Source organism: Bolinopsis microptera, chromosome 12 (genome assembly GCF_026151205.1).
Source record: "Bolinopsis microptera isolate Bmic1 chromosome 12, MBARI_Bmic_1.0, whole genome shotgun sequence".
Taxonomy (NCBI): Eukaryota; Metazoa; Ctenophora; class Tentaculata; order Lobata; family Bolinopsidae; genus Bolinopsis; species Bolinopsis microptera.
In genome coordinates, this window is record NC_087083.1 from 13,777,486 (window position 1) to 13,789,573 (window position 12,088).

The window sequence follows — 12,088 nt, forward strand, 5'->3', positions numbered from 1 at the left end:
GAGCAAGGACCAAAGTATGGATATTACCCAAAAGCCAGTAAGACCGTCCTGATTGTGAAGAATAGCGAGGACCTAGATCTTGCGCAGAAAGTATTCTCAGGCACTGGTATTAGAATTGAGTCTGAAGGAGAACGCCATTTGGGTGCAGCAATTGGCAGCGAAGCTTTTAAGAACAAATATGTCTCAGATAAAGTCCATAAATGGTGTCAGGACATCAAGCTGTTGTCATCAATTGCTGTTGAGGAGCCCCAAGCTGCTTTGACTGCATATACTAAGGGAATTTGTCACCGGTGGACGTTCATTCAGAGGACCATCCCGGGTATAAGTCACTTGTTTCAACCATTGGAGGATTGCATCAGAACAGATTTTATTCCAGCAATCTTCGGTAAGAACGTATCAGACTTGGACCGCTCCATATTTGCATTGCCAGTCAGACATGGTGGCCTAGGTATCTCCAACCCAGTTGAAAACTGCAATAGAGAATTCACAGCCTCAGTCACCATCACAAAAGACCTCACAGACCTGATTATCAACCAGCAAAACACCCTTGAACATTACAACATGTCAATTCAAAATGTCATTATAAAAAGTCTCAAGGCAATCAAGGAGAAACACTTATTTACGGTTAGCAAATCAATAGAGGACAGTGTAAGAGATCCCAACCTAAAGAGATCTCTCCAGTTCATCAAAGAGAAAGGTTCAGGATGTTGGCTTACTGCACTTCCATTGAAGAGATTTGGCTACTCCCTGAACAAGATTGAGTTCCGTGATGCTCTGTACTTGCGTTATGGTTGGGAGATCCCTAACACCCCATTTCACTGTGCTTGTGGAGAGAGAAATAATGTGAATCACACACTTATATGCAAGAAAGGTGGCTATGTTTCTATGAGACACAACAACATCCGCGATCTAAATGCAGAGCTGCAGCGTGAAGTATGCAGAGATGTAGTGACTGAGCCAGCATTGATACCCCTTGATAATGAAGAAATTGTTGGTACCAATGCTGATAGAGCTGCACCTGATGTATCCTCACGAGGTCTCTGGAGCACATTTGAACGAACATTCTTTGATGTCTGTGTTACCCACCCCAACTCACCCACATATGTCAAAAAAGATATGGAACAGATCTATAAAGCTCATGAAATGAGGAAAATGAAAAAGTACAACAACAGAATCATCCAGGTGGAAAAAGGCACCTTTACCCCACTTATATACTCAACAAATGGCGGATGGGGTCCACAAGCCACAAGATACCACAAGAGACTCGCTGAAAAACTATCCCAGAAGAGAGGAGAAGACTATGCGGCTATTATGTGTTACATGCGCACCAGGATTAGATTCTCAATCCTCAGGAGCACCCTGATAGCGGTCAGGGGTGAGAGAGGGAGACGGCAATCGTATACATTGCCAGTCAGTGTAACTTCGTTTAACTTGATACCTGCCACCATGGACTATGAATGTTTCTAGACACTATCCTTTTGATATTGAGATATTGGTATCTCAGATCACGTGTACATCGTTCCTTTTTTTATGACACAGTAATTTATTGACACTCACAGCTATAATTCTAATCATTGAATCAGTATTTTTATCTATTAACTTATTACATATTTGTGCTCTGCTTTAGCATCACTTGACTATTAAAGTTCAGGCCATGACCTTATAGTCAGCCAATTGGCCATTGCTATATTATGTGTATATTGTTTGAATATTCTTCTCCATTTAAATCAAAAAAAAAAAATCATCAGGTGCAGCTATGCAGAATCAAGCAAGTTATAAAAAGACTCTGGTTAGAGCAACTTTCACGCCACTTTGGGAGCGCTTGTTTCACAAGGTGGGTGCACGCCACTGCAAACGCAAGGGCTCTTGATAGAGCAACCATGCAAGCGCAAAGGGTTTGGATAAATTCTATTTAACTGAAAGCACATCCAATTTGCTTGTACATATGAAATATGTTTATAACTTGTTTAATTTTACACTATAGCTACTCAGTACTCACGCTATTGTGCTTTTTACGGAGAAATGCATCAGTATTCCAAGTGATTTGTATAATAAGTGCATAATTTAATCCTGAATACATTAAAAAAGATTTTATTTCTATTCATGAAGGTTGAACGAAATTACAGTAATGACCAATGTACATGCAATTTAACTTGGGGAGTGTGCTTTCGGTGGAAATATAACATTATAACCTGCGTCAACAATTGATATGACTAAATTACATTCAATTTCAGCAATGGCCAATTGGCTGACTATAAGGTCATGGCCTGAACAAACAATTTTTTAAAATAGTCAAGTGATGCTAAAGCAGAGCACAAATGTGTAATAAGTTAATAGATTAAAAACTGATTCATGTGATGCATTACGCAGAGCACAGATAAAAATACTGATTCAATGATTAAAATTATAGCTGTGAGTGTCAATAAATTACTGTGTCATAGAAAAGGAACGATGTACACGTGATCTGAGATACCAATATCTCAATATCAAAAGGATAGTGTCTAGAAACATTCATAGTCCATGGTGGCAGGTATCAAGTTAAACGAAGTTACACTGACTGGCAATGTATACGATTGCCGTCTCCCTCTCTCACCCCTGACCGCTATCAGGGTGCTCCTGAGAATTGAGAATCTAATCCTTGTGCGCATGTAACACATAATAGCCGCATAGTCTTCTCCTCTCTTCTGGGATAGTTTTTCAGCGAGTCTCTTGTGGTATCTTGTGGCTTGTGGACCCCATCCGCCATTTGTTGAGTATATAAGTGGGGTAATTGATATGACTATATTTTGTATTTACAAATGTAATATCGTAATTCGCGAATGGCGATATTACATAGTTAAGGAATACAAAATTCATTGTATATTATATTACATTGCATTGTTCTCTAGCGAATATTCGCTTAAGAACTACATCACAGTGGATATGAACTATTTTAATATTTTTTGCTGAAAATACACTTTGTATGATTTGAAAATTGGATTGGGGAGGTTGTGATGCATTATGTATTTTGATTGTCTTGGAAGTTAGAGAAAAAGAATTTAAAAAATTTTGCTCTATGATCACTGAATGAGTAATTACAGTGTGTCTTTTTACTAAGTGACAAGTCTTAAACAGAAAAAGTTGCTATGCCATGAGACTACATTTTTGAGACAGGTTTTGCCCTATTTTTAAGCAGAAATAAGTTTACTTGAAATTTGGGACCTATCACCTGGAAAACTATCATATTATAATTACTTCCTTCAAAACATTTGCAAGTTCAAGATGAATTATTGATGAAACTACTTAGTTTCAGAATAAAATATTAAGATGAAACTACCTCATTTGCTTGAGCTACTCTGCATCCTGGCGATGGTCAATTTTTCAAGGGCAGGGATAGACTCATCTGGAATGACAAGTAACAAAACTTTATCGGACTTGGAGATAGATGCTGTGAAAGGACTTATTAGCATACTTGACAACAGCACTGCCATGCTTGACAACAGCACATTCAGCCATATGAACAATGAAACTTTGGATGAAGATTCTACTGATGTTAAACGTATGTTTTCAGTTTTTCTTGAATATCATTGTTGTGATTATCAGGTAGGTAATTGTAATACACAAATTTTAATAAAACAAAGATATTTTTATCTTTACCCACAATCAATACGTCATAGCAAGTTCAAATATTCATTTTTAATAATACTATTTTAATGAAGTGGTTTTATAAGTAACGCTGCTAAATTTCAGTGCTTGCCTGGATCGCATTTGACTCAATGTGTAAATGAATACTCTCATTCCTATATCTAGTGCTTAAATTAAGAAGAAACGTAAAATTGGACAACTTAGGTGATTTTAGAGGATTTACTACTTACTTTCACTTTAAGTTTTTCAAAATTTAAATTGTCCCACATTCAAACGAAATTGTCCCACATTCAAACGACGATTTGGCCCGCGCCCCCTACGCCACTGGTGGGAAGGTGAGATTACAACTCAGTCATGGTCTCCCTGGAAATTAGCTAGAATACTCAATGCAGATGGCTCTGGAAATCTTTGTGTCGTTATTTATTTTAATTTTGATTCCTGGTGATGTTAACCTGGTCATTGATGTGAACCAGAAATAATAGAGGTAACTATAAATTTTAATATATTTCAGTGGAGGAGTCCGGATGTAATGATTATGCGAACGGTTCACAATGCTGTGGAAAAATAGGCAAGTTACCATCCTTTTTTATAGGAGAGGATGGTTATGTTTGCATAAACATGACTTACAAAGGTAATGGGACAGAAATAAAGTTTCACCTCACATGGAATGGAGATGTAAAAATGAGCGGAGAATTATTGGATTTCAAAGACGATATTTGTGCATCAGTTGTTGGCCTGTTTGAGTTTTGTCTGTTCTTCACAAAGTATTCACGGGTAAGCATGCTTAAAATTTACTAGTGTAACTTGTATAATAGTTTATGATACAAGACATACTATAAGTTCTAGGTACTTAAAGTTATACCGCTCATATTAAGCATGCTGTAAACTTGCTGCTACCCTGTTTGCTGTCTGTATTATATTATGATAGGCAACAAGTTCAACAACATGAAATCATAATTTTCAATATCTTTGCTATAACTATAAGTTACCATTCTCATACTCTATTTTTCCTATCCAACAATATTTAAGTATGTACTTGTAACTTAGATTCACAAGTGATCGAAATCGTTGCCATGGAGCGGGTAAAATATATTCATTATCAGGTAAATGAAACTCTTCACGGTTGTGTCAACTTAAAGCTCAAACTTGTTACTCTGAGTTTTGATGTGTGTCTAGGATGTTTTGGAGATGCTGGTGCATGTAGTGCTGCGGGATCAGGACATGTTAACTCTTTTTTACTTTATCTCACCATGGTATTGTTCAGTTTCATTTATTAGGCTATCAGGGAACACACAATGTGGTTAAACACTATGAACACCAATTTGAACCGATTCACTCAAATTTGCAGGAACTTTTAATTTTCACCGCTTATTTAAGCTTTTTTAATGTATTTTACAAGATTGAAGATTTTATGTGGTCATGTTTCATAATTTATTGCAGCTTTATTTTTACAGATTTTATGATATCTTTTAGTCAATTCATCATTTTCGTCATAGCAGAAATAGCAAGATGTTTTCAAGTGTAGCTGAAAAGGTCACTGTGTGACCATTCTATTTTTATAAATTTTTAAATCAATTATTTTAAATGATACATATATATATTATATAATATACATTTGGAATACTATTACTATTACTACTGTTATCTTATTATTCATAATATCATTATATCAACTTTGGTTTGTGGAAAACTTTGATTGATTTTAAAGACTCCCTTTTAAGTTTTTAAAGAAAATCGCCACATTTTAACCATATTCTGCTCTATATCTGTGAATGATGTTATCATTATTAAATAAAATTTGGTAGTCGTGAAAAGTCAAACCACAAACGATTGGGCTTTATGATCATCGATCAGTCATCGAGTGCTTGATTTAGATGATTCCATATAAAGATATAATATATAATACAATAATAATAATATCTCAATGGATGTGAATTGTGAATGGTTGAACAATTTTAATATTAATAAAAATTATTGGGTAACGTTTCATAATTTATTGCAGCTTTGTTTATCATAAATTATACGATATATCTTTTAGACAATTCATCATTTTTGCCATGGCAGAAATAGCTTGATGTTTCAAATAAAGCTGAAAAGGTCAATGTGTGACCATTCTATTTTTATCAGTTGTTATCACTTTTTATCACTTTTTATCACTTTTTATCACTTTTTATCACTTTTTATCACTTTTTATCACTTTTTATCACTTTTTTATTTATAGCTGGATAATATCCGGTTGGAAGAGACAATGACAAATGAAACAGGAAGTTAGGAATGCAAATGTAGGCAAATTTTCGGCATAAACGCCATCTTCAGGCTATAATTGGTACAAATATTAATATAAAATTCTAAATGGTTTTACAGTATTAGAGTATTAGGTAAAAAGCTAAAATTATAAACACTGAATACACATTACATCAAATGGTCTTAAATATTACACAAAATGATAAAATACACATGTTTTACAATCTGTCCAAGGACATAATATATCTACCGAACATGAGGGTCCTGTGCTATTTGTTTAAATTTGTCTCTGAATATGTTGTAAAAGAAATCCCTTAAGCTGCTCGCACTCTTCCTTGTTAATATTTCACAATAACTTAGATCCAGACATTTCTTTCAATATTTTAGAAATTAATTCATTTAGCACCATTAAACAGAAAGTGACAGAAGCCTACTACATTAATTTATTTAAACCTAATATCAATATTATTATTATTATTAATCAACTATTTACAGCAAACACAAGATAATAGAAATTAAATCATAAAATCGAGTGGCCGAGTAGTCTCGACTCACCCATAACTTCTCCAAAGACGTCTATCATGAGCTTTGTACACTAAATCGTTGAAATTATTTAAACTAAATCTTTTATTTACAATCACAATAATTTGTTTTGTCATAATGTCTTTTAATAATAAATCAAATAAATTTGAACGAGGTCTGCCCCTCCTTCCTTTGTAGTCAAAACATCCTAAACATGCAAATCTGAATGATAAGAAGGCGGGAGTGTCATCACCGCTTCTGAGAACGTGCCCAAGCATCTTCCATCTTGCTTTCTTGATCCTTTCAGTAAGGGGTCTGACATTACATCTCTTATATAAATTCTCGTTACTGATAACCGTAGGCCAATAGGTGTTGATTATCTGTCTCAGATGCTTCCTTTGAAGAACGTCGACAGATGCCATTACGGTTTCAGGAGCAGTCAGTTCGGTAATGGTCTGAGAAACAGGAACGGTGAGTTCCTACTGGACTTTATTGTTGATAATGGTCTGTTTGCGTGCAATACTGCGTTCCAACACAAAGCGAAGCATATTACCACCTGGAAGGCTAGATGTGTTCCCAAGGGTAGACCCAAGGGTTCAAAAGACACTGTGAACTATTTTAAACAAATTGATTATATTTTATGTCGTACTAACTTTAAAGTCTGTTTAACAGACTCCCGCTCTTTTTGCGGTGATTTTGTGAAATCTGACCATAAACCTGTGGTCGCACGTTTTAAACTTGGTTGTGAATATATTGTACATAAGCGGCCCAGGTCTGACAAAATAAGGTTTGATGTCAATCGCCTTAATGATTCTGATATTAAGTCTAAATTTTTTGATTCCTTTAAAAGTAATATTGATTGTAGAGTTTTAACTAATAATGCTATTTCTGAAAACTCTGATATTTTTGGTATATTGAGTAAATGTGCCGTCCAGGTGGTTGGTAAAGTGCCCCCGGGGAAGCCTCATCAGTACAGCGACGATCCAACTGTCGTTAAACTTTCAGCAGAGAGAAAGTCCCTTCAGCAAGAATGTAGTCTCACAGGGATAAGCGACAGGAGTGACCTCAGAAAAAGAATCAACCATCTCAAACGTACCATCAAAAAGAGGTTGAAATCCATCAACGAGGCCACTGCTAACGCCCTAGTAGATGTCATCAACAACACCGACAGCTGCAGAAGCATGTTTGAAGCGAATAGAACTTTGGCCCAGTGTAGGATGAAGAAAGACGGAGTGACTGTCCACGATGCAGACGGGAACACCTTAGGTTCTGACTCATTAAAAGCAGAAGCTATTAAAGAATACTTTAATAATGAGTTCAATGACAAAGATGAACCCCACCTCCCAGCATTCATAGACCCTCCTGGAAGCCTCCTCTGTCCCATAACACCTGAAGAAGTTGGCCGTGCTGTTATGAAGCTGAAATCCGGTAGAGCGTGTGGCCCTGACGGTATACCTAATGAGCTAATGAAAGCTGCTGGATATCCCCTCCACTGTGAGTTGGCTAGGATCTATAATCTCTCCTTTGAGACCAACACATACATCCCAGCTATTGGAGAAGGTATCCTGACACCCCTTCAGAAGCCAGGAAAACCCCGAGGTCCGATAAAGTCTATCCGGCCCCTCACATTGCTAAATGGAACTAGAAAAGTCCTATCCCTCGTAGCCTTGAACAGAATCAATTACCACGTTGATATGTACACTGGACCTTGGCAGGCGGCATACAAGCAGGGTCGCAGTTGTGCTGACCTGGTATGGTCTCAGAGAATGTTGACATCAGTGGTTACCAGGCGCGAGTTTGAGTATAGTAAAATCAACATTGACATGACCGCTGCGTTTAATACCATCCGCAGACAGACCATCATCAACCTCCTCATTGATGCAGGATGCTCTAGAGACGACATTCGCCTAGTTCAGTACCTCCTCTCAAATACAAAGCTCAAGGTGACGGTCAACAGATCTGAGTCTGGTGAATTTGTGATTAATATTGGCGCTTACCAGGGGGACAGTCTGGCAGGTAAAGTGTTTACATTGACCCTTGCCGGTGCCCTGAATCACATCAGAGCCGTGATCAGTGTCACGATTCCTAGACCGAACCCCCCAGTCTCTGATAGAGGCCTCCCGTTAGAGTCCGCCTATGCTGACGATGCAGAGCTTCTGAGTGAAGATGGTCAGAGCCTGGTGAAGATACTAGAGATTGCCAGTGATATACTAAAGGATTGGAGTCTCTTTGTTAACGAATCAAAGACGGTGTTTACAAGAGTGTATTTGGCAGATACAGATGCTTTGGATGCCCATGGCAATAAAATTAGAGGAGATGAAGAGTGGCGAGAGTCAGTGCTATTAGGATCAAAGCTCTGCTCAGAAAGAGATATTGTCAACAGACGCAACAAAGCCAATGTTGCCTTCTACACCTACAAGAAAGTCTGGTTGAATAGTTCTGTTCAGATCAGTGAGAGTAGAAAGCTGAAGCTGTACGAAGCTCTTGTCACTTCAGTGTTGTTGTATAACTGTAGCAGCTGGGCTGCTCCTGAATATCAATATATTTGAGAAAATAATACTACTGTTATCATGTTCTTCATATCATTATATTATTATCTGTGAAAATAATACTACTGTTATCTTATTCTAAAACATCTTTTAAATTTTTAAAAGATTTTGTTTGATGTGTCAAGGTAATTGACTCGTTTTCAAATAAATTGATTTTCAAATAAAGGTTAAATTCGATAGATTTTTAGACTTAATCTCGAAGGTCCTTCATCAACCACCATCAGTGATGTAGGAATGATTCTACACCCCTGACCACCATAGTTAAATGGTATGGTGTGGGTGGTCGAGGCTCCGATTACAGGATTACATGTTGGGTTGTGTCCCGACTGTGGTTTATGCTACAGTCGGTTCTTTTGCGATAGTCAAAACGCGACAACTAGCGCTGGATGGCGACAACTAGCGCTATCCAGCGCTAGTTGTCGCCATCCAGCGCTAGTTGTCGCTATCCAGCGCTGGATAACGCTGGCCAGCGCAAAATATATATGTTCGATAATTGTCGCTATCCAGCGCTAGTTGTCGCCATCCAGCGCTAGTTGTCGCCATCCAGCGCTAGTTGTCGCTATCCAGCGCTAGTTGTCGCTATCCAGCGCTAGTTGTCGCTGGCTATGCGACACTGTCGCACGCGATAGTTTGCGATGGCCAGCGCAACTGGCCATCGCAGAAAACAGTTCGATAACTAGCGCTGGATAGCGACAACTAGCGCTGGATAGCGACAACTAGCGCTGGCCAGCGCTGGCCAGCGCTAAGCGATAGCCAGCGCTGGCCAGCGCTGGCCATCGATATCCAGCGCAAAATTTTTGCGCTATTACTCGTCAGCTAGCGCTGGCCAGCGCTGGCCAGCGCTAACCAGCGCTAGCCAGCGCTAACCAGCGCTAGCCAGCGCTAGCTGACGAGTAATTTCAGTAATATCGCAACTATATTGCGCTGGCCAGCGCTGGCTGACGAGTAATACTAATATCGAGCGTGCTAAATCACTCTACAGTCGATCTTCGAGATTGTTCTAAAAGGGCCCACGATGGTTGTAACCAACTTGAAACTTCAATCGATGTATTTTCGGACGTTAATTCTGAATCAACCCCCATGGGCCCATGACATAGCTATAGGGTTAAAATGCTCTCCTGACGAGATATTGGCGAAAAACTGTACATGTATCGATCACGTGATATGACCGTATAAGGAAGTTAGTCTAATTTCTCGTTATTGTTAGGGTTTCAGCATATGTTTTTGTTAAGGATTGGGTTAGGGTTAGGGTTGGGATCAAATTAGAGGGTTAGGGTTTCGAAAAGTCGTTCAGAACCAGCTAGAGTCAGAGAATGGGTTAAAAAGTCACGTGACAGTCGAGTGTAAAGTGATTAATCATCATCCGAGTAATATATGATTTTGATACATTGCGCTGGCTAACGCTGGCTAGCGCTGGATAGCGACAACTAGCGCTGGATAGCGACAACTAGCGCTGGCTAGCGCTGGCCAGCGCTGGCCAGCGCTAGCTGACGAGTAATAGCGCAAAAATGTTGCGCTGGATATCGATGGCCAGCGCTGGCCAGCGCTGGCTATCGCTTAGCGCTGGCCAGCGCTGGCCAGCGCTAGTTGTCGCTATCCAGCGCTAGTTGTCGCTATCCAGCGCTAGTTATCGAACTGTTTTCTGCGATGGCCAGTTGCGCTGGCCATCGCAAACTATCGCGTGCGACAGTGTCGCATAGCCAGCGACAACTAGCGCTGGATAGCGACAACTAGCGCTGGATGGCGACAACTAGCGCTGGATGGCGACAACTAGCGCTGGATAGCGACAATTATCGAACATATATATTTTGCGCTGGCCAGCGTTATCCAGCGCTGGATAGCGACAACTAGCGCTGGATGGCGACAACTAGCGCTGGATAGCGCTAGTTGTCGCCATCCAGCGCTAGTTGTCGCGTTTTGACTATCGCAAAAGAACCCTACAGTCTTGATGCAAAACCAAATTGTGACTCTGGAATTCTGATTAAATGGATTGCAAAGCTAGCTTCCTTTTTTCCTCAATGTTCAAGTTTTTATTGTATGTCAAGGCACATCTTTAAATTTCTGACATCTTTTAGATATGATATCTGCATCTGATCTGCTTAATCTGTGGGTTGTGTTCAATTTCCTCGATGTCATTTATCTGAAGTGCATACTAATTGTTTACCAAATTTTTAACAGAGGAATTATAATTGTATCATGCTGTGAAAATTCCAGTTTTAGTTGGTGTCAATCAATTTTATCTTGGACTGTTCATTTTTTGTTAATATAATATGTAGATACAATATTATAGGTATTATAAAATATACAACTTGTATCTGATACAAGACAAATATATTATATACGAGTTCTATTTACAGAAGAAGTTAAAAATCAAATCTTATCAGATCATGGCAGATGATGACGCAGAAACGTACAAACTGTGGAGGGTAAGGAAGACATTGATGCACCTTTGTCACGACAGAGGCTATCTTGTCACTCAAGATGAACTGGACTTCACTTTAGACCAGTTTAAAGAACAATTCGGTGACAGACCGAGTGAAGGAAAACCATCAAGGAGTAGTTTATCTATATTGGTTGCTCACAATGACGACCCTACTGATCAGATGTTTGTCTTTTTTCCTGATGATGAAAAAGTAGGGGTTAAAACTGTCAAAGCTTATTTTACGAAGATGCAGCAAGAAAATATAATGAGATCGATAATAGTTGTGCGAGGTGGTATGACACCATCTGCCAAAGGTGGGATTGTAGACATGGCCCCTAAGTACATCATGGAGATGTTTCTTGAAACAGAGCTTCTTATTAACATTACAGAGCATTCTCTTGTGCCAGAACATAGTGTGATGACTGACGACGAGAAGAAAGAGCTAATGCAGAGATATAGGCTGAAGGAAGCACAGTTGCCACGTATTCAAACATCAGATCCTGAGGGGTAATCAGGGACGTGTAATGAATAAATGTACGTGTCCTTCCACAATACCTCTTAGTTGGGTCGCACGTATTGGGGAAACTGAGATCGCTATCGTGTAACTAGAAGCAGTATATGCAATAACTTAGGTGGTAGGTGATAGGCAATATGAAATTACAAAAATCTTACTATAACTTTATCCCGTCAACCCATGGAATTATCAATTTAACGGCTGGTGGTTGGT

The 12,088-nt window shown here is 38.9% G+C and overlaps 1 protein-coding gene across 1 annotated transcript; it reads left to right on the forward strand.

Moving 5' to 3' along the window:
• Nucleotides 1–11,309: 11,309 nt before the first annotated feature.
• On the forward strand, nucleotides 11,310–11,872 carry LOC134823934 (DNA-directed RNA polymerases I, II, and III subunit RPABC1-like). Its single transcript, XM_063835531.1, has one exon. It carries the CDS (start codon nucleotides 11,327–11,329, stop codon nucleotides 11,870–11,872), a length of 546 nt encoding a protein of 181 aa, XP_063691601.1. The 5' UTR covers nucleotides 11,310–11,326.
• Nucleotides 11,873–12,088: the final 216 nt, after the last annotated feature.

What these genes read in the sequence shown, in the direction of transcription:
- LOC134823934 (XM_063835531.1), top strand. Translation starts at nt 11,327, where the DNA reads ATGGCAGATGATGACGCAGAAACGTACAAACTGTGGAGGGTAAGGAAG.